At 40.5% G+C, this 22,120-nt stretch overlaps 1 protein-coding gene across 1 annotated transcript in view; it reads right to left on the reverse strand.

Moving 5' to 3' along the window:
- LOC141128581 (uncharacterized) overlaps positions 1-21,372 on the reverse strand; it is a 44,712-nt gene extending 23,340 nt beyond the window's left edge. Inside the window, exons 1-11 of the mRNA XM_073615947.1 lie at positions 21,260-21,372; positions 20,067-20,096; positions 18,280-18,481; positions 17,550-17,606; positions 16,912-17,077; positions 14,326-14,450; positions 8,008-8,110; positions 7,604-7,789; positions 4,158-4,277; positions 3,068-3,209; positions 2,541-2,993 (exon numbers count right to left, since the gene is read on the reverse strand). Of these exons, the coding sequence (XP_073472048.1) occupies positions 2,541-2,993; positions 3,068-3,209; positions 4,158-4,277; positions 7,604-7,789; positions 8,008-8,110; positions 14,326-14,450; positions 16,912-17,077; positions 17,550-17,606; positions 18,280-18,481; positions 20,067-20,096; positions 21,260-21,284 (1,609 nt within the window). The 5' untranslated portion in view covers positions 21,285-21,372. The remainder of the gene's footprint in view (positions 1-2,540; positions 2,994-3,067; positions 3,210-4,157; positions 4,278-7,603; positions 7,790-8,007; positions 8,111-14,325; positions 14,451-16,911; positions 17,078-17,549; positions 17,607-18,279; positions 18,482-20,066; positions 20,097-21,259) is intronic.
- Between the last annotated feature and the right edge of the window lie 748 nt (positions 21,373-22,120).

Consider the following 22,120-nt stretch of genomic DNA (forward strand, 5'->3'; position numbering starts at 1 on the left):
CCAGTCGAGGCTTTATGTCAGAGTGGCCCAACGGAAGCCTCTCCTCAGTGCAAGACACATGAAAGCCCGCATGGAGTTTGCTAAAAACACCTGAAGGACTCCAAGATGGTGAGAAATAAGATTCTCTAGTCTGATGAGACCAGGATAGAACTTTTTGGCCTTAATTCTAAGCGGTATGTGTGGAGAAAACCAGGCACTGTTCATCACCTGTCCAATACAGTCCCAACAGTGAAGCATGGTGGTGGCAGCATCATGCTGGGGGGGTGTTTTTAATCTGCAGGGACAGGATGACTGGTTGCAATCGAGGGAAAGATGAATGCGGCCAAGTACAGGGATATCCTGGACGAAAACCTTCTCCAGAGTGCTTAGGACCTCAGACTGGGCCGAAGGTTTATCTTCCAACAAGACAATGACCCTAAGCACACAGCTAAAATAACAAAGGAGTGGCTTCACAACAACTCCGTGACTGTTCCTGAATGGCCCAGCCAGAGCCCTGACTTAAACCCAATTGAGCATCTCTGGAGAGACCTAATAATGGCTGTCCACCAACGTTTACCATTCAACCTGACAGAACTGGAGAGGATCTGCAAAGAGGAATGGCAGAGGATCCCCAAATCCAGGTGTGAAAAACTTGTTGCATCTTTCCCAAAAAGACTCATGGCTGTATTAGATCAAAAGGGTGCTTCTACTAAATGCTGAGCAAAGGGTCTGAATACTTAGGACCATGTGATATTTCAGTTTTTCTTTTTGTGTTTTTCTGTCAATATGGGGTGCTGTGTGTACATTAATGAAGGAAAAAAAATGAACTTAAATGATTTTAGCAAATGGCTGCAATATAACAAAGAGTGAAAAAATTAAGGGGGTCTGTGTGCAATATGGAAATGTTTTTAGAATGGAAAAAGGGGGGCACAATTTTGGGCCCACAAACATGAGATTGTCACGGCCATATCCCTCTCTTTAATAAAAAAATATTTGGATCTTTATTTTATGTTACTGTCTCTTTAAAATGTATTTGGATTGTCATGGGGATTTCGGCGGGAGACATGCTTTTCCAGAAGATTATTGGCACATGTCCAGCGCTATATAAATTACTCTGTCACCCGGCTCTCTCACTGTTGACCAGGATCGTCTCAGGGAGCTCCCCTCCCTCCCACCCTTGTTGCTGGCACTTTATGTGGTTTTGTCACCCTTGTATCAGAGGGGGGACTTTGCTGAATGAATAATTGATGTTATCTAGCTTGAGTTCTATGACTGAGCGATATGTTTTGAAGTGTTTAGTATTTTTTTTTTTTTTTTGATTTTCAACGTAATTACTTTCATACCAATAAAGGTGCCACGGCCATTTAGTCTTATATATTTTGTATGTCTGTTTATATATTTACAATTGATAAAATGTTATATTTTGGGGATAAATGTGCAGCCTACAATCCCATGCCAAATGTTTTTGCTTATTTTTGTTTGCATGGTGGCTGAAGCTCACAGGAAATTCCTATAATGTCAGAGATTATGTTGCCAGGATTTCCCATTTAACCAAAATATGTTTACAATATACAACTTGCATGCTTAGTATTATATTACTGTATTATCAGCTTAAGAGCTGAAACCTTCCCTTTCATTCCTTTTTTTTCTATACGCTTTTGGAGCAGTCATGTGACATCTTAGGATACCCTTCAAATGATGATGATGTCATTCATAGAAGGGTGTTCATTCTCCTGTGACTTGACACCCTGGGCCTATAGGAAGAGAGATAGTGTATCATTCAGCAAAGAAGGGGACTGATGGCCAATATCAGAAGAAGATTAGGAGTAAAGCGCTGAATTGTGAAGAGAATTAGTATTTTTTGGAACCTTCTTTTTTAAACAGGAAGGGACAGGATTTTTTTTAAAATAAATGTAAGTGGATAGCCCTGCTGCCCTCATCTAATAGCTTGCTATATAATATTATATTGTTAATGTCAATACATTTGTTGCTTGTCTTACCCTCTGTTGCATGTGCTGAGTTAGGCAGGCCATAGATTATTGCATAGATTATGCAATTTTCTTTCCTGCAACCATGGGTTGCAGGACAGAAAATCATTGCAGTGTTGATGGGGGAACCCCTCCCGCAAGGCTTTTGTGTTCTTCCGGGGGGGGGGGGGTCACGGGGGGTCTTCCCTGTCAGAGAACAAAATGATTAATGCTAGCAGCTATAGTCGCTGGCAATAATTGCATACTAGAAATCCGACAAGCTGATTGTACAGAAATCAATTGATGGATCAACTCGGGTACAATCAGCATGTACATACTGTAGATGGATCAAATCTCAGTCGGTCCCTGCAGAAGCGACCACAATTCTAACCATCTATGGCTGGCTTTAAAAAGAATACTTTTCTACTGTCATTATTAGATGTGAATATTGTTCTTCAGTGAAATTCAAATAAAAATATTTCATATTTTTTACAGGAACTAAAACTGGATCCAAAATAAATAAGAATGTTCCAATGCATACAATCAACATCTTGCATTTCACAATTGCATTTCATTCCCCCTTTGATTACTTACAGCATTGGCAGTCCTCAGTAAAAATCAGACCTGCAGGGCAATCTTGCTTATAGGTAAGTCCTTTCCAACAGTTCCAGAAGGCATTTCTTTTTCCTGCTACTGGGTATAAACCAGTAGCTTTTCCCACACAGAATGCAGTGCCAGTTGAACTTCTAGGACTATTGCCGGAATGATCATCATGTTTAGAATTGCTATCACTACTCTTTGAATGTTCATCAGTACCACTGCCCTTTGGATTGTTTGGGATCTTTGGATTGTTGTTCGGTTCATTGGTCTTTGGATGTTGGTTAGATTCATTGTTCTTTTGGTGGCTTCCAGTGTCGCTTGGGTGGTTTTCAGACTCACTGCTCTTTGGAGAGTCAGTGCCCTCAGGTTGGCTAGAATGATGCAAATTAGGGTTATTGTGCTTGTGACCAGCTGGAGGAGTTTTGGGTGAAGATGAAGAGGTACAAGCTGAAAAAAAAATCATCATCATTATCAAAATGTTTGTGTTTTTCATTGTATTGTATTTTTAGAAAATAACTCACCGGTAGACTCAATTCCAAGGGTTTCCTTTAATGCAGAGACGAGAGGGAATTTGCCCTGGTTGCAAAATGTACCAGTAAAATCATCCATGTCAAGTGACCAAACCATTGCTCCTCCAAAGTTATTTTGCATCAACCAATCAGCCTACAGTTAAGAAACACAATATTATCAATAAGTTGTAATTATAAGTACTTGTATACATACCAGTATTATTCTAGCAGTCTATAAAGACGAGTAGCAAAACTGACATGTTGACATGGAATATATAGAGGCATTTTAATGCTCTAAAGAACTATATATCATAAGAAGACCTATTACATATAATAAATACAAGCGATATAGTAATTTTTACATTTGTTATAATTAGATAATGTATCGCATTATACGTATTGTATGTCAGATTCACTTTAAGTGTATATGTAGCCAAAACTTTTCTTAGTTTTGGATAGAGTAGGAAAGAGATAAAACCCCAGCATTGTTATTTTTCTGGCTGGCTGTGTACCCTTGGAAAACTTTTCTTCACTTCCTGTCCCAGAGATGCAACAGGAAGTTACTGGAAATCTCCCAAATTTCCCTCTTTGACAGTTGTCTCCAGGACAAGTGTCCTCATTAGAAGCTTTCTACTCACCTCTTGTTCAGGTCACAACTCTAACATTTTGGATTTCTTCTCTCTTTCTGTTTATGTGACAATGGTCACCAGTACAAATAAAAGGGTGAATCTCCTCAATGGGGAACTTAACAGATGCCCACTTTCTCAGTTTCTCAGGGAATGAAGGTTATTTTATTTAAAAAAAAAAAATTTCATGGTAAGTACATACTTTATAGTATACTGTATGAACGTTGTGCTGTTAGCAATGGTACGAACTGTATACAAACCGTCTTTGTTTATGGTCATGCTTAAGTATAAATACCAAGCTTTTTGAAGATGAAAAAGAATAACTAACCACACATCAAAGCAATTTTATTTGTAGCCACAATAATGATTAGCTGACAAGGCAATCATAAAAAAAAAAAAAAATCTTAAATGTTTTTAGCATAGTTCTACATTAATTATATCATACTGTAAGTGTTATGAGGGTATTTAAAAAGTACCTTCAGCTGGAAACTGATGGTGTTATCATACCCCACCCAGTGACTGCCCTGGAAGGCATATGGAACATCTTCTGAAAAAGACCATTCACTCCTGGCCCCAGTTTTTAGAAAATTGCAGATCTAAAAACATGAGACAAGAAACAACAGCTTGTAATAAATATGTACTTAACTGCTATAAATTTAAATCGTATTAAAATATACATTATGCTGTGCTGTATAGTTACAGTACAAAGTTGTTTAGATTAAAAAGGTCCATCAATTAAATTTCCCTTATAGATATGGCAGTTAAAATGCCCACAGTCAAAACAAACATTTAGAATTGCTGCCAGTTTACCTCAATAGAAGTGTCCTCATGGCCCAAATATGGCAATTAGATAAATCAATAATTTAACATGCCATAAAATATTCCTGTTAATGTGAGCAGCCCAAAATATTTCCCAAGACAAAAACTTGACTACAAGCCTTCAGAATTACAAGTCCCTACTTTGATTAATAAATGTGTTTTCTGTGGGGAGGCAAGCTTGCCAAGTGCTAGGAGACAGCTTGCTGACCTCTGTAGCTGCAGGTAACATGAAATAATTAATCCTCAAGGATTACAACAGAGATTGTAAAGTGAGGTTTTAGTCAGTTTCTGAGCAGCAAGTGTTTTTTTTTTTTAATTATTATTTATTTATTTATTTTACAATAGAAAGCAAACAGGCTTCAATTTCAAAGTTTCTGGTGAGCTTTGAGAATAAATTTCTCCCCAGTACCTGGTATGCCCTTGATGCCCCTGTGAGGTTGGTGTATTAAAAGGTTGGATGGTTTCTCTGGCAACCACACTGCACCACTCCACCCCAAGCTTTTCATCCTGAAGAAATTAATAGTTGGGTCGTTAAAAGGCAGAAAATTCCTGGCTAGGGGTAGAGTGCACTGGGAGATGAGGTTTACAGTGTAGAGAGTGTGTGTGTGTAAAGTGGCTGTCTGTATAGCTAACATACAGACCTCAGACCTGCCAAACATGATGGAATTGTACAAAACCCCTGAGTGGGGAAAAACTTGCTATACTGTCTTTTGTGGACAAGTGATTGTGGGTACAAACACATTCTGAACTGTCACTTAGTGGGCGAACTGTCTTTTTTGTTATGAAAGATTCGAAATAAAAACATGCTTTATTTTCGTATCCATTATATTTTCGTATAGTTGTGACAAAAGTTCGATATAGATAGATAGAAGATTCAACTCCACGGTGACAATAGCGATCTGTGTCTATCGAACCTGCGGTTGCATGTGCCTAACCTAACTCTTTTAGTCCAAGATCATTCGACATAGAGAGAAAAGATTCAACATTATAGAGACATGAAGGTTCAACTTAGCAGCTAAAAACATACGTTTGACTAGTAATAATAATTAATAATTATAATTATTACTAGGCAAACAACATTCGAATTCTACTATAGCTTGTGGGTGGAGCATTCGGAAATGTATGATCACGGCGTTGTACAGTTTAGCTGCGTCGTCGAATCTTCTTAGAACATCCGACAGACACTATAAGCCTTCAATTGACAGATCCGACCTTATTTGATTCGGATTTTTGGACTAATGCATTTTTTAACAAAACTAAATAAATAAAACCGTATTTCGGGAGTAACTAAATACATTTATTTTTCGGACGAAACAGAAATTCTGAAACAAAATATTTTAGTATGCACATGTCTACTGAGTATGAAGCCGAGGAGCAGGAGGATCAGTTAGATCAACTCAATATGGGGTGTTAATAAGGGTAGTGAAACTTTTAGAAAATGTTTAAAAAAATGCCCTTACCCTTTAACCCATCTCTTAACTTAACCATAACCCATTTTCTACTCTAAGAAAATTTCTCTCCACTTTCTATCTTGATGACACCTTTAATGTCAAGATGTTGCCAGGGCCAGAAGTAAAGGAAAATTTCCCCAACATGGATACGAACCTGACAAAGAGTCTAACCCTTCCTTATGCTTTCCAAGACCAAAACAATTCTGCCTGGAATTGGGCTTTAACAATTCCTATAGAAAATTAATATGAATTAATTGGAAATTTGGTATAGTATATGGTGCATTTTTTTTTTTTTAGCATTTATACTATTTCTCTATCTTGAAGGATCTAAAGAAAATCTGCTTCATATTTCAATAGCTAAAACTTGTATACAGGGTCACATTTTAATTTTATAAGCCCATTATTTACTTTAAATTGTTTGAAAATGCTTATAGGAATGCATACCTAATTACAGGCATTGGTCAATTGCAGGATGAATTAATAGGTAACCTTAATTTAATGGTTAGTGTTCCAATATATGAATGACAAGGATTAATGTTATTCTTTAAAAAAATATATCAACTTTAAATAAGGCATATGCAGTATGGTATATTGGTATGCATTGGATGCCCTGATAATATTTGCAACTGTTCATTGACTAGATGTTAAATCAGAAGTAAATGTTAGTTTGTTCCACAGCTGGAAACTGTTATGTTATGAAATAATAGGCTCAGTTCACTAAGGTATAAAAGAAATGTTCTTTGCCATTATAATATTTAACCACCCAACTGCTATTATCAGCTCTGACTGTTGAAAACATTATTACAGGTTAGTAAATTGAGCTTAATGATGTGTGTAAGAGATGGGTTTAATTATGTGCACAGCAGGGGCGTTGCTAGGTCTACAAAAGATCTGGGGCTAGAGCCCATAGCAGAGTAGTAAAGAAAGTCATACGCTTAGGTGGGCATACACATGTATATACAGTAATATACAGTATGTGTGTGTGTGTGTGTATATATATCCCCAGAGAGCCCCCCACTTACATCAGGGTCCCCAGAGAGTCCCCCTTACATCACGGTCCCCAGAGTGCCCCCTCCTTACATCAGGGTCCCCAGAGAGCCCCCTCCTTACATCAGGGTCCCCAAAGAGCCCCCTCCTTACATCAGGGTCCCCAGAGAGCCCCCTTCTTACATCAGGGTCCCCAGAGAGCCCCCCACTTACATCAGGGTCCCCAGAGAGCCCTCCACGTACATCAGGGTTCCCAGAGAGCCCCCTTACATCACGGTCCCCAGAGAGCCCCCACTTACATCAGGATTCCCAGTGAGCCCCCTTACATTAGGGTCCCCAGAGAGCCTCCCCCTTAAAATCAGGGTCCCCAGACAGCCTCCTCCTTGCATCAGGGGTCCCCAGAGAGCCCCCCACTTACATCAGAGTCCTCAGAGAGCCTCCCCTGTAGAGACTCTGGGGTATGGGCCCCAGATTTGGGGCTATAGCCCCAAAAGCCACCCCCTAGCAACGCCACTGGTGCACAGTATAATAATATTAATAATAATAATTTGATAAATAAAAGAATTATGCATCTGTTTGCACTTTAGTAAAGGTTATATGCTTTATATACTTAATGAACTACTGTGTTTTTTTTGTTTTAGATATTACTGTGAAGAACCACAAACCTCATAGTAAGACCATATTCCAGGCTGCCTTGTATAGATGCCAGCTGGTCCTGGTCCCAAGGTAGGAGCACCAATGGCAGTGTCAAATGGGTTTTTCAGACTGAAAGTGCGCCCATAGGTTGGGAGGCCAGCCATGAGTTTGGAAGCTGGTGCACCATGTTTCTTCCAGTAGTACAAGATGTAATCCTTGAAGAGAAACCATTTATGTATAAATATTTGATACATAGGAAGGGTGAGTGAATGAATGAGCAAGTAAGAGATAGATATGTCGATTTATGGAAGTTAGATTAGATAGATAGATAGATAGATAGATAGATAGATAGATAGATAGATAGATAGATAGATAGACAATCAATAGATTGAAAAGCCAACATGTTCCTTACTTTTAAATTTATTCTACTTACAACATTCAAGCTATGTGGTCCAAACAGTGGGCTGTTCTCTCCAGTATAGCCTTCCCAAGAACCATGCAGGTTATAGGTCATAACATGGATGTAATCCAAAGCTCTGTGTAGTTTGGAATAATACCTTCAGTTTACTGACATGAAATAACACAATTTGCAACTGCATGTTTTATATATATATATAGGAAGAGCAGTGGTGACCTAAAATTATGGGAGGAGCCCGGGGGGGTATTTAAGCAGACCACCCACACTGGTCTGTGTCGGTTCCAGTGCACAGTATTACATCACCAGGCCGACTCTGCCAGCTCACTGTGTGTTCGTGAGTCTGTGTTTTCGAATTCCATGGTGTTGCAGTTCCCCCCAATTCATAGGTTTCCGTCAGTCGTTCCATGCTCACTGACGCAGGTATGATTTGTTGCTACCATTCCTACAAACGAACCGTTAGTTAGCATGTTCCCATTTGTAAAACTGTTGTCACCTCGTAAAAATCCCTTGCCGTATTCTCACATCTTTGTAGAAATTTCACCATGTCATATGTATGTACTAGTACTCATTCATTAAGAGTTCTACCCCATTCGAGCCCAGTCACATCAGCGACGTAACGACTCATGGCAGCCCACTGCTTGGGACCATTCGTATCTAGTCGCCTAGGCGGCACAAACGTTACAAATCACGTAACTCACTCACACTACAGCCACTTCTGAATCAAGTCCCAAATCCTTTGCCCTTTATACTACACCTCCTATGAAACCTCCTACAAATACTCACACCTACAGCCGATCCGAGTCTTATCGCATCATTGGCGAAACTATTTGGACCCACGGCACTACAAACCTTACTGTTAGTCACACCTACAGCCGAGCCGAGTTTTGTCGCATCATCGGCACAATGATTCAGATCCTCTGCACTACAAAACACCAATAGCCGATCTGAGTATAGTCGCATCATCGGCACAAACGATTCGGATCCTCGGCACTACCACCCCCCCTTCCACACCTACAAACACCACAGCTCCTACTAACACCACTTTTACTCTAATCAATAGCCCGATCTGAGTCTAGTCGCACCATCAGTGCAACGATTCGGATCCACGGCACCACAAACCTCACCGTTACTCACACCCCAGCCCGGTCCGAATCCAGTCGCATCAACGACACAAACACAGTGGCACAACTATTCGGATCCTCGGCTTTACGTTACACTTATCAAGCATCAACATATGTATCTCACTTCATTTATTTTTACGTGTCATGGTCGGTCATTACTACATACTCAAATCCCACTATCTTTTGTTTTCGCCTTCCTGATATCTCTGCAGGTGGCTCAAATCGGCCACTCTCCATCTCCCGTAGCAAATCGGCTGCTCACCTATTCTCTGTCGCTTGCCCCTTTAGGTGAGTAGAGTTCCAGTTGGTCCATCCTGCACCAGGTTTGGACAGTATTCCCTCAGGTAAAAAAAAAAAAACACACACTGTCGACAGGACTTGCACCTTCACTAGGGGGCCAGCCAGGCCCCAAACAGTTCTTTGCAATACTACCTTGTTAATAATTTTTCTATGTCACCTTACTACAGGTTCTCGGTCGACTCAGTTCTCGACCCCAACCAAGTCTTCACAAGCTAGGGCATCGAGTCAGGTGCATAATTCAAGGGATTCTCCCTTGCATTTCTCTTCACACCAATGCAACTGTCCCCTCCGACCTTTGCAACCTATCTTAAACACATGCATTCTCCCCTCCTGTCTTTTAGATGAAGCCATGTCGCAGGCTGACAGCGAAGACTTTGGGGTATTTCCTACCCTGCCACAGCGAGGAAAGCCAAGCTATTTAGGCTGCTATTCCCACTGCCTGCTGCGGCCCTACCAGGCACCTAGGCATCACTGCAGTCCATATCTTCAGCTACTACTCAGCTCCACACCTTGGTGACCACACTGTCAACAGCAGTCACGAAAATCCAGGCCAGAGTGGGATCCCATGGAGGTACGCCCAGCTGTGCCCCTACCAGACCCGGTCACCATCGCCGTCCCTGTACCTTCACCTACAGGTACGCCTGACATCTGCACGACTGTTTTCCCTGTGCACCTCAGCCCAGCTGGCATCAGGAAGGACATCTTGGATGGCAAGGACGTTAACCTAGCATCTCTCCTCATATCAGTCCACGATATGGCTGACAACAAATCATATTCTTGGGGGGACGTCTCAGTCATCCTGAAGGCAAAGGACCCTAGGCTTAACCGCAAGCTCACTGTCACGGAGTTTGTGCTAGCCTTTGGGATGGTCAGAGACGTTCTTTACATGGCCAATCCCAATAGGAAGGATGAACTGGACCTGTATCTGCATGCAGTAGTGGATTTGGGTCACAAGTATGGGGGGTTTTAATTCTATGACTACCACCAGTCATTCTCAGCCAAGGCAGCAGCTAGACTCTCTCTTTCACCCACACAGCAAACTGGTGCTCCGAGCTAGGTGGCCGATGCCTCCCCAGCACAGGTGTGCACAGCCTATTGCATTAGGGTGTGCACCCGACGTTTAAACACACAAGCGTATATATATATATATATATATATATATATATATATATATATATATATATAGATTGGTGTCAGTAGTTTATCTTTATTAATATTTTTTATTATTACTTACCATTTATTTTTCATGTTTTACCATATTTTTTTACAATCATTTTTTAATTTTTTTACAGTTTTTTTAGGAGCCCCGTTGGAGGGCTTTGGTGAAATATTAGGGGTCTAAACAGACCCCTGATGTCTCACTTTTGAGACAGAGAAAGGGACTGAAGACAGAGATTCCCCAGTCCCTTTCTCTGCAGCCAAGCAGCAGGGGGAATCTGCTCAGAACAGGGTGACCTGGCACACCTGGCACACCCTGTACACACGCCTATGCTCCCCACCTCTAGTGCCGCTCAAAAATCACCGACATTCACATGGCCACCCTAGGCAGACAGGTTAGGAGGACCAATCTGCGCACTCGGGGGTGCAGCTATCTGTAATAATTTCAATTTTGCGACCTGCAGCTACTCTCACTGCAAGCTCCTTCATATTTGCCTCATATGCCATAAAGCACATCCCAAAGTCACATGCGACATCAAGCAGCTTAATTCCTCATGACTAGGCCGCGTGCACGTATGGTGGCTCGAGTTCTATCTATCCTCACGCCCAACTCCCTCCTTGGCCACTTTCGTGCAGGGGTTCACTGCAGGATTCCACACCGGACTCATCACACTTCCCCACATGACCCATGAGTGGAAGAACCTACTCTCAGCCGCCACAGATGAGTCAGCCATCAGCACCCTGTTGCAGACCAAACTAGACAAGGGGTACATGATCAGCCCCCTTTCCAAGTCACCATTCACTGTATGGAGAGTCAGCCCTATTGGGCTTGTCAAGGGCAAGTTTTCCAAAAAACTTTGTTTAGTATATGATTTGTCCTCGCCTCATTGTTCTCACATCCCAAGTTTGAACTCCCTCATACCCTCAGAGGAGTTTTCCCTTAAATACTCGTCAGTTGACCTAGCTATACAAGCTATCATTTGCATAGGAGCAGACGCTTGGCTATCCAAAGCGGACATCTCGGACGTCTTCAAGTTACTCCCAATTGAGCCATACCTATGGCTTCTTACGCCCGAGCGAGTTCACTGTCACCAGCTCCAGTTACCAGGTGTTACGCAGACGCCATCTGACACGCCACCAGAGTTACTTCATCCTGCACCTCATGGCGTTCAAAACGCAACACTCCAGTCCCAGGGTGGATATCAAACTTTTCCAGACTCACAATGCCTGGTGCCCAGTAGCCATTCTAGATCAGTTGTTAGCTCATCTGTCCAACCTCTCGGAGTCTAACCCATTGCTACCTTTCCCTATTAACCCTTTAGGCGGTAACTAGTTCAACAGGCACGTTAGAATCCTCTTGCTTAACTTAGGCCTTGACCCCAGTCGACATTCTGGACATTCCTTCCACATTGGAACGGCATCAGCAGCGTCACGAAACGGGGTCCCGGACCACGTCATCAAGAAGATGGGCAGGTGGAAATCCGCTTGCTTTGCTCCATACATCCCCAATCCGCAAGCAGAAACGTCATAAGCCTTCAGCAAGTATTCCTTGTAGGACGTTAGCAGCTCAAATAAATAATTACCTCCCTAACCAATTCTTTTGCCCCCTTCTCTTGGCATACCATCCTGCAGACCAGGGCACACGTCAGGTCTACTTTATGTTGTTAGTCTTGTGACGTGTTAATCTCTCGCAGACATAGGGCTCCGACCATAAATAGGAAGGCCAGTATGTTGGCCTGAAATTATGGGAGGAGCCCGGGGGGGTATTTAAGCAGACCACCCACACTGGTCTGTGTCGGTTCCAGTGCGCAGTACCCACCCACCCATTCCCTATCTTAGGGCACTTCTCTTAAAAAACTTTCTCTACAAAACCATCCACTCACAGCCCCCTTCTCTTGGCATACCGTCCTGCAGACCAGGGCACACTTCAGGTGTACTTTATATTGTTAGTCTTGTGACATGTTTATGTGGTTCACATCTCTCCCGGACATAGGGCTCCGACCATAAATATATATATATATAGATATATATAGATATATATATCTATATATAGATATATATAGATATATATATCTATATATAGATATATATATATTTTATCTTTTCATGTGACAACACTGAAGAAATTACACTTTGCTACAATATAATGTAGTGAGTGTACAGCTTGTATAACAGTGTAAATTTGCTGTCCCCTCAAAATAACTCAACACACAGCCATTAATGTCTAAACCGCTGGAAACAAAAGTGAGTACAGCTCTAAGTGAAAATGTCCAAATTGGACCCAAAGTGTCAATATTTTGTGTGGCCACTGTTATTTTCCAGCACTGCCTTAACCCTCTTGGGCATGGAGTTCACCAGAGTTTCACATGTTGCCACTGGAGTCCTCTTCCACTCCTCTATGATGACATCATGGAGCTGGTGTATGTTAGAGACCTTGCACTCCTCCACCTTTTGTTTGAGGATGCCCCACAGATGCTCAACAGGGTTTAGGTCTGGAGACATTCTTGGCCAGTCCATCACCTTTACCCTCAGCTTCTTTAGCAAGGCAGCGGCCATCTTGGAGGTATGTTTGGGATCGTTATCATGTTGGAATACTGCCCTGCGGCCCAGTCGCCGAAGGGAGGGGATCATGCTCTGCTTCAGTATGTTACAGTACATGATGGCATTCATGGTTCCCTCAATGAACTGTAGCTCCCCAGTGCAGACAGCACTTATGGAGCCCCAGACCATGACACTCCCACCCCCATGCTTGACTGTAGGCAAGACACACTTGTCTTTGTACTCCTCACCTGGTTGCTGCCATACACGCTTGACACCATCTGAACCGAATACGTTTATCTTGGTTTCATCAGACCATAGGACATGGTTCCAGTAATCCATGTCCTTAGTCTGCTTTTCTTCAGCAAACTGTTTGCGGGCTTTCTTGTGCATCATCTTCCTTCTGGGACGACAGCCATGCAGACCAATTTGATGCAGTGTGCGGCATATGGTCTGAGCACTGACAGGCTGACCCCCACCCATTTAACCTTTGCAGCAATGCTGGCAGCACTCATACATCTTTTTCCCAAAGACAACCTTTGTATATGATGCTGAGCACGTGCACTTAACTTCTTTGGTCGACCATGGCCAGGCCTGTTCTGAGTGGAACCTGTCCTGTTAAACCACTGTATGATCTTGGCCACCATGCTGCAGCTCAGTTTCAGGGTCTTGGCAATCTTCTTATAGCCTAGGCCATCTTTAGGTAGAGCAACAATTCTTTTTTTCAGATCCTCAGAGAGTTCTTTTCTATGAGGTGCCACGTTTAACTTCCAGTGACCAGTATGAGAGAGGGAGAGCGATAACACCAAATTTAAAACACATGCTTCCCATTCATACCTGAGACCTTGTAACACTAACGAGTCATATGACACTGGGGAGGGCTAATTGGGCCCAATTTGGACATTTTCACTTAGGGGTGTACTCACTTTTGTTGCCAGCGGTTTAGACATTAATGGCTATGTGTTGAGTTATTTTGAGTGGACAGCAAATTTACACTGTTATACAAGCTGTACACTCACTACTTTACATTGTAGCAAAGTGTCATTTCTTCAGTGTTGTCACATGAAAAGATATAATAAAGTATTTACAAAAATGTGAGGGGTGTACTCACATTTGTGAGATACTGTATATATATATATATATATATATATATATATATATATATATATATAAAATATTTAAACAATGTAGACAGTATATAACATAATCTTCTTACTCAGAGATTTGGGGTATCTCATAACTTGACTGAATTTTGCCTATACCAGAGGCCACAGCTGCAGTTATCATCAATCTCGGTTTCTTGGTTTTTAAGGCTTCTAATTCAAAAGCTGCTTTAATTTCCTACAGAAACAATAATAAACATGTTAGAATGGAATTTACCATTTATTCCTGCCCTCTTAGAAAAATCAGTGATGTGTTATAAAACACGCATGGTAAGTTATTGTATTTAATAGCAGTCAACAGCTGGCATTCCAAGATTGCATAAGAATAAAATATTTATGTGTAATCGTATTTTAAATCTGCAGTTACTTTAAAAAATCTATATTTTCTATCTATACTAACAACTAATTTAAGGATCTATGAATATAGTGAAAACTAAAAACAAGAAATTAATATTATACCTTAACCACCTCAATACTGGGCATTTTCGCCCCCTTCCTGCCCAAGCCATTTTTCAGCTTTCAGCGCTGTCGCACTTTGAATGACAATTGCGCGGTCATACAACACTGTACCCAAATGAAATTGTTTTCATTTTTTCCCCACAAATAGAGCTTTCTTTTAGTGGTATTTGATCACCTCTGCAGTTTTTATTTTTTGAGCTATAAACAAAAGAAGAGTGACAAGTTTTAAAAAAAAAACACAATAATTTTTACCTTTTGCGATAATAAATATCCAATTTTTTTTTCTTTAAAACAAATTTTTTCTCAGTTTAGGCCGATATGTATTCTTGTACATATTTTTGGTAAAAAAAAATCGCAATAAGCGTATATAGATTGGTTTGTGCAAAAGTTATAGCGTCTACAAAATAGGGGATAGTTTTATAACATTTTTATTTTTTTTAATTTTTTTACTAGTAATGGCGGCGATCTGCGATTTTTATCGTGACTGCGACATTATGGCGGACACATCGGACACTTTTGACACATATTTGGGACCATTCACATTTATACAGCGATCCGTGCTATAAAAATGCATTGATTACTGTATAAATGTGACAGGCAGGGAAGGGGTTAACACTAGGTGGTGATCAAGGGGTTAACTGTGTTGCTAGGGAGTGATTCTAACTGTAGGGGGCGGGGACTCACTAGGGGAGGAGACCGATCGGTGTTCCGCTGTACTGGGAACATACCATCGGTCTCCTCTCCTCTGACAGGACCGTGGATCTGTGTCCACGGTCCTGCTGTGATACCGGTAATCGTGGGTGCCCAGCGGACATCGCGGCCGCCAGGCACGCGCACCGGGTGCCTAGTGACACGGCGCGCGCGCGCGCGATCGCCGGCGGCGGTGCGCGCGCGCCCCCTGGTGGCCTAAGCAGGCGAGGACGTCATATGACGCCCTCCCGCAACGAGAGCTGCGCCGCCTGGCTGTCAATTGACGGCCGGCGGTCGGCAGGCGGTTAAAAAAGCGTAAAAAATGTAATCTATTTAACCACATCACCCTGGAAATTTTACCCCCTTCCTGACCAGAGCACTTTTTACAATTTGGCACTGCGTCGCTTTAACTGACAATTGTTGTCATGCAGTGCTGTACCCAAACAAAATTTATGTAGTTTTTTTCCCACAAATAGAGCTTTCTTTTGGTGGTATTTGATCACCTCTGCGGTTTTTAATTTTTACACTATAAACAAAAAAAGAGCGACAATTATGAAAAAAAAAACAATCTTTTTTACATTTTGCTATAGTAAATATCCCCAAAAATGTTTTCAAAAAACAAATTTCTTCATCAGTTTACGCCAATATATATTCTCCTACATATTTTTGGTAAAAACAAATTGCAATAAGCGTATATTGATTGGTCTGCGCAAAAGTTATAGCATCTACAAACTATGGGAAAGATTTATGGCATTTTTATGGCATTTTTATTATTATTATTTTTTTTACTAGTAATGGTGGTAATCTGCGATTTTTAGCGGTACTGCAACATTGCGGCAGACAGATCAGACACTTTTGACACATTTTTGGGACCATTGACATTTATACAGCGATCAGAGCTATAAAAATGCACTGATTATTGTGTAAATGTCACTGGTAGGGAGGGGGTTAACACTAGGGAGCAATCAAGGGGTTAATTGTGTGTTCCCTGGATGTGTTCTAACTGTATGGGGATAGGACTGACTGGGGGAGGAGACACATCATTGTTCCTACTTAGTAGAAATAAACAATATGTCTCCTCTCTCCTGACAGAACAGGGATTTGTGTGTTTACACACACAAATCCCTGTGCTGGCTCTTGTGCCCCGATCACGTGTGGCCGACGGCGATCGCTGCCGGCCACACGCGATTGTGCCCACTGGTATCGGGTCCCCCGCCATGCTGCGGGCGCACGCGCGCACCTATGGTGGCTCTTAAAGGGAACAACGTACCCATACGTTAATTTGCCCAGCCATGCCATTCTGACTACCTATATCGGCGTAAGCCGGTCGGCAAGTGGTTAAATAAATATCTATGTGTACAAACACCTAATCTGGAAATCTAAAACATATTTTCTTTTAAAACCTGGCTTCTAGGCTGGATATTGGATAATGTGCACTGTATAATTATTACATGTAATACATTTTAGGCTCCTGACTTTTTCCAGCTTACCTGGACCAGAAGAGTAAAGAGGTGTCTGTCCTGTGGGGGGCTACCACGGGTCCCAGGGTATTCCCAATCTATATCCAGACCATCAAAGTCATACTTTCGTAGGAACTCAATCACAGATTTAATAAACGTTTCACGGTTCTTGAATGTTGAGACCATGGTAGTAAAACTATGCAGTGAGAAAAGACAGCAAATCTTGTAATACCGAGATATATTACAATCAGTGTGAATGCTTGTTTTGCATTATTGTTATTTAAAAGGAAAATCTGCCAAAAATTGCCCAGGTTTTGGTAGATGTTGTAGAGTTAAACCAACTAATAGTTTTATTTATTTCTGCTGCACTCCAGAGAGAAAACTTCAATGCTTGAGTTCTGCACATTTAGTGCAGTGATTATCATGGGTAAAAAGGTCCCTCTAATTTCACAATTATAGTAAATGCAGCAGAAATATTGGCAGTACCCCAAGGTAAGTGGGAGCAACCAAAACGTTCACGTCTGTAGGAAGAGTACCAGGATTTATAGTTTATAGTCAGAGGTTCTCCTGCTGATAACCACAAGAGCTCTAAGAAGCCATCAGGTTACTCAACCATATTCTGTATGAGAAAAAATAAGGTTCACTGGCCCTTTATTATCTGTACTTACGGTGCAGTTCCAAAGTTCCATCCACCAACAGATATTAAAGTTTTCAAATCCTTGTTCCTAAGAAAATAAGATGATGATTGTTTAAGTGCTAAACCTGCACTGGTGTGATATTTAAATGCAACATTTACATTTTCAATTGTGCAATTACATAAAGAGTGTAACTAAAATTATATAATGATTCAGTAGAAAAAAGCAACCATTTGAATGCAAAACAAAGATCATCTGTTTACTTGGTGGGCACATTGATGTTAACATAACATTTGTTGACTATTAACATTGGAGTTATACTGTATGTCCATGTCTGGTTGTGTCAGTATGGCACTGATTGTGTCTGTAGACATGTTTCTAGTTGCGTCAGTAAGTTATTGGTTTTGTCTTTGCTAAAGGTTTCTGGTTGTGTCAGTACAATACTGTACTGACACAACCAGTACACCATGCTGTTTTTAATTTGGCCCTGGCTCTATCCAAAAAAAATTATATTTTTTGTTGGAGTTGGAATTTCACATTGAACTTTACGTTAATTCTACAAGTTTGCCAAAATGTAATGTATTTATATTGCGTAATTTGTAAAAGGAATATTTTTCCATTTGTAGCAGATTGCTGAACTAAAGAAAGAGAAGAGAAACCTCTGCTGCTAGCAACCAGTCAGATGAGCAGCTTGGTACGAATCAATGAAACATGTGCACTACATGTTTCCTTAAGAGAAAAGATGACTCTTTCACACACTTACTGCTTCTTTAGGTCTTGTAAAGCTTCATATTTATCCACGTCATTCCACTCCAAAGTGGTGATTTCATTTTTGGACATTCCAGCAAAGGCATAGATAAGATGAGTACAGAGGCATGGGTCAATATTTTCAGTCTTAAAACTTCCAAGTCCAGGTCTGTACTGTGCCGAGCTGCTGAAGTAACATGTTAACTCATATGCAGAACCTATGTTTTGAAAAAGAGAAAGTAAGTTTATGATTAGCCTATGCTCTCCCTACCCCAGATGTCTGAAAAATCTGAAATGTTACCAAGAATTTAAGGAAAAACTTCTAAAGCCCAAATAAGTTATTGGGCTCAATTTTGGAACACCATAATTCACCATGTATAAACACATAAGTGGTCCATATAGTGAACTTGGTGCAGTTATCTACTTTAAGGTCAAGGTTAAGGACAAGTGGGTACTCTTTCCTTGTGGAGGAAAATAGATTTAACTTCCACATATGGAAAGGCTTCTTCATAGTAAGAGTTGTGAAGATGTTGAGTAGACTGCTTCGGGAACTAGTTCTAACCAGCTCAGTACTGTAGATTATTTTAGAAAAAGAGCTGAATGCATTCCTTATGCACAAAATATAACTGGATAGTAATATGTATAAGGAATAGCACCTGGCATTTTTGACTCAGGGACTATTCCATTGCCTTCTGTGGGGCCAGGAGGGAATTTATTTTTCCCTGTTTTAGGAAGAATATTGGACCTTGCTCTATAAAAATCAGAGGGTGTTTTAATACACATTATGTAGACAATGGTTCACTGCTGACACAATCAGTAAACACACCCTGGGAAATGTCATATAGCCATTGATATTGTGCATGCATGTAGACAATAAGTGACTGCAAAGATGCTGCAAGGAATCAGCAGCAGTAAGATTCTTCCTCTCTTTCTGTCTATATCTCTGCCTGAGCATCATTACCCAAACTGGCTTCTTTACAATGACAGTGACAATGATGGGCAGCACTTGAGCCATGCATGCATGGCTACTTGTAATCACCACCAGGGGCACATGAGGCAGGATGACAATGGAGGAGCACATATTACACGGGGGTTATTTATGAAAGGCAAATTCACTTTGCACTACAAGTGCAAACTAAAGTGCAAAGTGCACTTGAAATTCCACTGAAAGTGCACTTGGAAGTGCAGCCGTTGTAAATCTGAGGCTTAGATCTGAAATGAGGGGAAGCTCTGCTGATTTTATCAACCAATCATGTACAAGCTAAAATGCTGTTTTTTATTTTCCTTGCATATCCCCCTTGGATCTACAGCGACTGCACTTCCAAGTGCACGTTTCAGTGCAATTTCAAGTGCACTTTGCACTTGTAGTTTGCACTTGTAGTGCAAAGTGGAGTTTCCTTTCGTAAATAACCCCCATAGTGTTGGAAGACCATTAGCACCCCATATCACCCCAGAAAGTGCTTGAAACCACCTTATATTATTTCAGTGAAAGTTTCAGATTACATTATAATTTTAAAGCTTACTGTACATGTGATTTTGATGACTGAGTTTATATCTACTTTAATTAGTAAATTATCAGAGGCTGCCATAAAGATTGCAGTCAGTGCTGGGCTTTCTCACCAGAAAGGCTAATACCGTATGTAAACTAAACATCATGTTTGTACCCTATATTAAATGTTTACTTAAAAATACAGGTACATGTAATTTAAAATGTTAAAACACTGTTTAAAAACATGCATATTTAAATATTTATATACAGTGTATATATAACTGACAATAAACTAAGTTTAATTTGAAACTTACCTAGCTGCACGCTAAGCACCAATGCAAACCCTAAAGAAAACAGAAAAAATATTATTTATGCAATATTATCTAACTATCTATCTATCTATCTATCTATCTATCTATCTATCTATCTATCTATCTATCTATCTATCTATCTATCTATCTATCTATCTATCTATCTATCTATCTATCTATCTATCTATCTATCTATCTATCGTATCTATATATATATTGTAAAGCTTATGTGCTAAGTTATTTTCAGTAACTTCAGGCTATTAGAGTTGTTTGTTACAGCCATTAAAGCAGAGCTAAGGTCACATTAGCAAAAATTGTTGGTAAAAAAGTCGGTAAGTTTTATGACAGAAGAGACTCTGTGGGGCTGATTAACTAAAGGCAAGTACAGTTGCTCCAGACCTTAGTAAATGAGGGCAAACTCTGCTGACTTCTATCATCCAATCATACACAAGCAAAAATGCTGTTTTTTTTTTTTGTTTTGTTTTTTTTTTTTTCATTTTTCTTGCATGTGTTTGGGTATTCTGAAGTGAAGCTTTACCTCATTCCCTAAGCTCTGGAGCCATTGCACTTTCAAAGTCCACAGTCTATTTGTCTTTAGTAAATCAACCCCTGTATGTCTCTCTTCTGCCGTGACAACTCTTTCCCTAACTGCTGACATTGTTTCTTTCTAATTATGTAGCTGGATGGTAAGGAAGACAAAAGATGCCAGACCAAGAAGAAGAATGGAGAAGATGGCAGCAGTGGTGACAAGGGGGTGCACAGACATTGCATCCCTGAAGAAGAGCATTTTAGAAGGTACATAAGTGTGCTCAAATGTGAAAGTATTCTGCGCATACTTGCACATTGTGGCAGGAGCTTTGGGAAGCAAAAATAACTACAGTTCTGCTTTAAGAAGTAGTGATGGCCACTAACAGAATTCAATTCAGGCTTCACCTTTGATTAGCTTAGCAAAGTCAAGGTAAAGAAAGATAACGGATGATTTGGGTTACTACACTATGCCTTATTAAATACATTTTTTTTTAGGAATCTGTTCTCTTTATTTAACTTAGAGAAAGTGATTGCACTCAAATAGTTATTCAATTGAAAATGTTATTTAAATAGTACTAAAACTATTACTTTTGTCCAGTTTTCCTATCATTTCCTGTCGTATTCAGTCCACACTACTGAGTGACCGCATGACACCAGTTATCACTTACCGGCAAGGAGTACGAGCCTGGCCATTTTTGCACTCAAACAAAGGTTGGTGCCTTTTTATACTTCATACATGGCATGCTGAAGTCATGCAAAGGAGATATTGCAAAACCTATCTATTACTGACCTACAGGTTGGCCCCTATCTGTTGACCTTATCAGTGTAGCAAATCCTGATACCTATTTTTGAAGTGACTACATGAGATATAAGTAGACAGACCACACAATGACTATAATATGTTCTCAGTCCATGTTTCTTGTCAGGGGGTAGAGGGGAATGAATTATTTAATTTCTTCTAGTAATACCTATGACTATTTGTTTAATCAAAGTTGATAAGATCTGTCTAAAATTTACCATGAAGTGCAGCCAAAAATAATATTCATCTATGAAATAGTAGTAGGCAAGTGAAATTAAATACAAAGTCAAGGAGATCTAATGATATCAAAGTCACAAAGATAGTGAACATCTGTAGTGGGTTTATAGGTGTGATATAAGAAATTAAAGAAAGAGTGAATTGCAACACTGAGGGGAATTGCCCACCTCAAGAGGTGGCTTCTTCTTACTCAGAAAGTAGTTAATGGGGTTAATGTAAACGGTAAAGGGGTTAATCAGCATGGGACTCTTTATTGGCTGTCTTGGTACATTTTTGTAAAGCCAGCTTCGTGGCTATAATTAAAGAGGGATCAAGGTCTTCATGTAGTAACTACAGGCCTGTAAGCTTCACTTCTATATTGGAAATGATCTGTGAGGGTTAATAACAGTCCAAGGGTATCTTCCAGAATATCAGAAGCTAGCACTGATTTACAAGTGACTGGACTTGACAAACTAATCTACTTTAGGATTTAATGGCAGGTAATTCTGAGACC

This window comes from Aquarana catesbeiana, linkage group LG02, assembly GCF_042186555.1.
Source record: "Aquarana catesbeiana isolate 2022-GZ linkage group LG02, ASM4218655v1, whole genome shotgun sequence".
Taxonomy (NCBI): domain Eukaryota; kingdom Metazoa; phylum Chordata; class Amphibia; order Anura; family Ranidae; genus Aquarana; species Aquarana catesbeiana.